Source organism: Trichoplax adhaerens, genomic scaffold (genome assembly GCF_000150275.1).
Source record: "Trichoplax adhaerens TRIADscaffold_6 genomic scaffold, whole genome shotgun sequence".
Lineage (NCBI taxonomy): Eukaryota > Metazoa > Placozoa > Uniplacotomia > Trichoplacea > Trichoplacidae > Trichoplax > Trichoplax adhaerens.
The window spans coordinates 5,004,539-5,009,601 of NW_002060948.1; the positions used below are offsets into that span (position 1 = coordinate 5,004,539).

The following is a 5,063-nucleotide window of genomic DNA, read 5'->3' on the forward strand; positions in this document are numbered from 1 at the left end:
CTAAATTCATTATCTTGGACCTCTCTAAATTATTGACTTCTGTTTAAGGAACCGCATCGGTGAGCTTCTATCCTATTTTATCATTCCCAAAACAAATGTAGACAATAGCAAATTTGCCTGTATCCAGGGATATTTTGTTTTTGATTAGTGGACCAATTTCATTATTTTGATGTTTCCTGAGGTAAACAACGAAGTCCAAGAGATAGCCTACATCTCTCAACAATGTCACGTTAGCCAATTTTTAGATGGGATAGATTGCCATTAGACCATGCTTACTATCAAAATATTTTTAGTCACCTTGTAATTTGTGACAAGAGTATTTAAAATAGAAATGGATTGAGTCATCGTAGTTACGTCAAAAATTGCGATATTGTGGAATGAATGACTAGAAACAGTGACCATTATAATATTAGCAGTATTATCTAATGTGTAGGAAATACATGGTAAGAATTAGCAATTTCCAGCGCTATGGCAGCATGTTATCGTCACTACCAGATAATATAAACAAATTAAAAATGTAATGGTACTATTCAACTACTTTATTGAGTAATCGTAACTAACCATAATGTACTATTTCAATTTAAATAATACTATTTTAGCCAATAATTTAAATTAATTACAAGATCATTATGGCTAATAAATACCAACCAGATATTCTTAATTACTGTTGCGGGATAACTTTCAATACTATTAAATTTTTATTGACCAGGAATTTTGTTTATTCTCGTTAATCATAAGTAAAGGGATGATTAGCCGTAGTCGGTCAGATTAGATGCGAAAGGTTGGATCATAGTCTATCCATTACAGCGCTCAGTTATTGTTGATAACAATATTCCTAGAGCAAGGGCGTCAATAGGAGTTGAATAGTTGCTATCGGTTTAACATTATGAGTTTCATCTACTTCGAATGGTATTGAATTGAATTGAATTTGACATGATTCATTTTGCATCTTTCCATTTTCAATTGGCGGCTAACCCGAGGATAATAAAATTCAGCATCAATCGATGATTAAAGACAGTTTGAAAAGATTGCATAATTTATTTTTCCTCATTTTCTAAGATTGATACCCATGAATCGAATTTCATCTTGAGTTTAGGAACAAACTGAAATCGTTTCCTTAGTAACTATATAAACAGCTTGAATTTTTCCAATGTTATTGCATAATCTAAAAAAAATTCATTTATTGACAGTAAACAACGATAGCTTTGGTCATTGTCAACCTGTTCTAATTCTGGGAAAATTTAATCTCGATAATCGATATCAACTGATTGAAATCTTCTCAATAAGTTATAGAGAAGATTTCGGCTTGAAAGAATATAAGTATGTACCGAAGACTAATCTTTACCATTTAAAACATTCTTAGCTATGAATATTCTAACAACGGTTTTTGCTAGCCATAAACAAAACATTATAAAGAGCGAAGACTGCATATTTGAGGTATTGCGTAAGAAAGAATTGAAAGTGTCTAAATTTGAAGGCCTTGTGGCTTTTCCGACCCTATTTACTAGAATAATCTGGTTGTAAACAAACCCCAAAGTTGGTCGAGTTAAGTGCATCAAATATCTGCTAAGAATCTTATTAAAATCTTCGAAAATCTATTTATCTGATACTATCGATATACTGTAATATTCTACTCAGTAAATATCCATAATATGCACCTCCAATGCAAATTATGAATTTAAGATTAAACATTATATTATTCAAAGAAAAATATTCTTTACTAAAGCTTCAATATATGAGAACCGCTTTGCATGAGCTACATACAATGCAAGTGTTCATCGTCAACAAGAGCTTTGATCCTTCCTTAGTTCTTTTGAGCATAGTAACTGCTATGATAGAGGTATTTCTAGAAGTTACAATGACCATTAGTGAAAGATTTTACACCATAGCCTTGTGTTAAGAAAAAATTAGTGCATTCTGAAATATCCTATAGCATAATAATATTTATATCATCATTTTCATTTCCAATGTAGCAAATGAATTTAACCTATAATATCTTATAAGGCTTAAATAACATCAAATCTATCTTCTATAAGCTCGTCATGATGCTAGATCACCATCAAAGTTTGCTTTATTACACTGATTGTTAAATAGTTGATCATTAGGCTTTCAGGCCAGTTCAACGGCAGCCTTTGCATTCTTAAATTTTTTAGGTTATATACGGTAGCTAATGTATAACTTTAGAGATATGAAATGAGTTACCGTATGTTTGTTGTATCAGAGCGTATACTTATGATTCTATAAATGATTGAATAAGGCGCCCTAAAGTAATGAGTAGTCTTTGCAATTTCGATATATGAAATGCATCATCCTCGTACTACGTGTGACTATAATTTTATTGATTATTTACACCAGTAACGGAGCATTAGAATATCGAAGCTTACAGTAATATATAAAGTACACAATAAAGCGAGCTTGATGTTTCATCGCTTACGATTAAGAAGTTAGATGTTTAAAATTGTGTCTGCTATGTAACTTGAGTGAAAATGCTTTTAGTTGTCACGGAGGGCCAACCTTGATAAGTACGGTAGTTTTCAAGATCGAGGAATACCAACATATTTCTACCGGTAATTTGGTCACAGAATTTTATATTATGGCCAATCATACGAATTAACCAAACCTGCCGATAGCTTATACATATTGACACGATACCTATTGGTGACAGACCTATAAGGTGTAAGCTGTAGTCGTTAAGACTCAAGAACATGATCCATTCTCAGTTCTTTCGCGTACGATAACTCTATTATAGCGATATGGCTATATAACTACTGTACAATCATTCATTACGATAGATGGAATTACAATTTCACTTCAAAGCTGCTAATGGATTCAAGATGAACAATTTTTATTATAAATACCCTGATAAAAGATTTAAATAATATGTAAGTTACTTCCTATGAGTGACTACGTTAGCTTCATAAAATACTGTATCTAATAAGCCTCCAATAATGATGAACCTGCCTAGATCGCGATATATAGTTCAGGAGAGGATGGTGATTGAGAAAAATATCTAAACTAAAAACGGTCTCTAAACGCAATATGTTCAATAACCCTTCTAACATAAGGGGATGAAAGTATTTAATTATCCTATCTTATTCAAAAGTAAATCAATCCGCGCAAAATAACAGCCCAAGTTTCGATTAAGTTTTATGTATATATAGTGCAGTCCCAAATATAGCTTAGATTATCACAGCATAATGTGTTTTATAACCCTTTTAGCGTAATGGAATGAAAAGGTATTCAATCTAATCTAAAAGTAATCTAATTCTGATAAGATATAAGCGCAAGTCTAGAATAAGTTTTATACATAATTTACTCAATAGCCCCTCTAACATAAGGGAATGAAAAGTACTCAATCTAACCTAAAAGTAATCTAATTCTCGCAGAATAATAGTTCAAGTCTAGATTAAGTTTTATACGTAATTTATTCGATAATCCTTCTAATATTAGGGAATAAAAGTATTCAATCTAGTGGAAAAGGAATTTAATTCTTATAAAATAATAGCAAAGTCTAGATTAAATTTTAGAAAGGACCTTGATTACCGTACTTTAGAATACTGATAGTTAAATAATTAATTAACCTTGCGTGTACTATCAACGAGGATCCAAAGTGTTCTAAACCCAAAAGAATCACAGGCTCTTGTCTGTAGTTCCGAAATATATTTTATTAGGTCTATTTACACAATCAATTCACCTATAATCACACCTGAATCATCAATAGCATCCTGACCCTTTCCTTAGATAATTAATCAGTATATCTTAACGTAAGAATCTATCCACTCGAGACTTTAATATTCTATCATTCATGTCCATTACATTATAGTATTCACATGATAAAGAACTAACGATGATTATAATCACATAGTAGAACCAAGAAAATGAAACTCGACGATCGCTTTCCTTAATCATGATCTGGTATCAGCTTCATACTGTGTATGAGTAAAGTTGAAGCTGTGATGAAATACTCAATTGATTCCTTGACAGAATGAGCATAACTTGATGACAAGGTGCTAAGCAAAGGAGATGAGATTAAAATTGATTGTATGCCATTATCGTAGAGTATTTGGGTGATATCATCCGATTTCTATAACACACTATATCTGTAGTACGTATACTGGAGTTACTACCAAAGAAATAAAAGGACATAATCAAGCAATATGGATTACTATTTTGTAATATTAAAGCCATAACTCTATAATGGGTGTTATAATCTTTAGCACTTTACGCCTTAAAATGTTGAAAAATAGATTTGAAATCGCCACTTTTTGAACTTATTATCTTCGTCAAGGCAATTTCCACTTCCAGCCCTGCCAATTAGAATGCTAATTAGTAGAAGCCAATAACTCCTTGCATATTTTACATTGAGTTAAATTTAGGGCAATTAAACGATCAGGACCAAATTCGACAGCAGGATCTGCTCCTATACTTAATAAACATTGAATCCAGTGCGGGTTATTACTTTCAGCAGCCATATGCAGCAAAGTCTTGCCATCAACAGTACGGACTTTATTGACGGCTATGGCATCACTTTTGGCATCAATAATTGCTTGCAAGTAGCATGTAGTAACTTGATTATAGCGATTTTGTAATTGTAAATCATTCCATATTGGTCGGCAGCGAGTAAAGACAACATAACTGAAAAGTGAATCATAATTTCCTTGGATAGTATCGGATCCATTGGCACTAACAATGACTTGGATCAGATGATAAAAGGGTAAATTTTGGGCGATGTTTTCAGCACAAAATGGCCGATAATTTAGCATAGTAAATAAGGAAATCATACTTTCTACATCTTCAAAGTCATACATGGTTGATTTATACCGCTTTAGATAAGGTAATAGTCTAATTATTTCTTCTAGTTGATTGCGATGATAAGGTGCACCATATTGTAGTAACTGAATCGGGATGATATTGAGAGAAAGTCGAAGTATTTCTTGCAATTGAATAAACAAGCTATTTTCCACTTGATCTGATAATGGAGGATGAAGAGATTCAATAGATTGTAAGCATTGGATATCTCCATCGACGATTGCTTGGATCATTGCTTCTTCCAACATATGATA

General features: G+C 32.2%; 1 protein-coding gene across 1 annotated transcript in view; it reads right to left on the bottom strand.

Annotated features, from left to right (window-relative positions):
• Positions 1–4,322: 4,322 nt before the first annotated feature.
• Positions 4,323–5,063, bottom strand: part of TRIADDRAFT_57665 (uncharacterized protein) — a gene marked incomplete at both ends in the record, with an annotated part of 1,734 nt that continues 993 nt past the window's right edge. The window contains one exon of the mRNA XM_002113808.1: positions 4,323–4,969. Within this exon, the coding sequence (XP_002113844.1) occupies positions 4,323–4,969 (647 nt within the window). The remainder of the gene's footprint in view (positions 4,970–5,063) is intronic.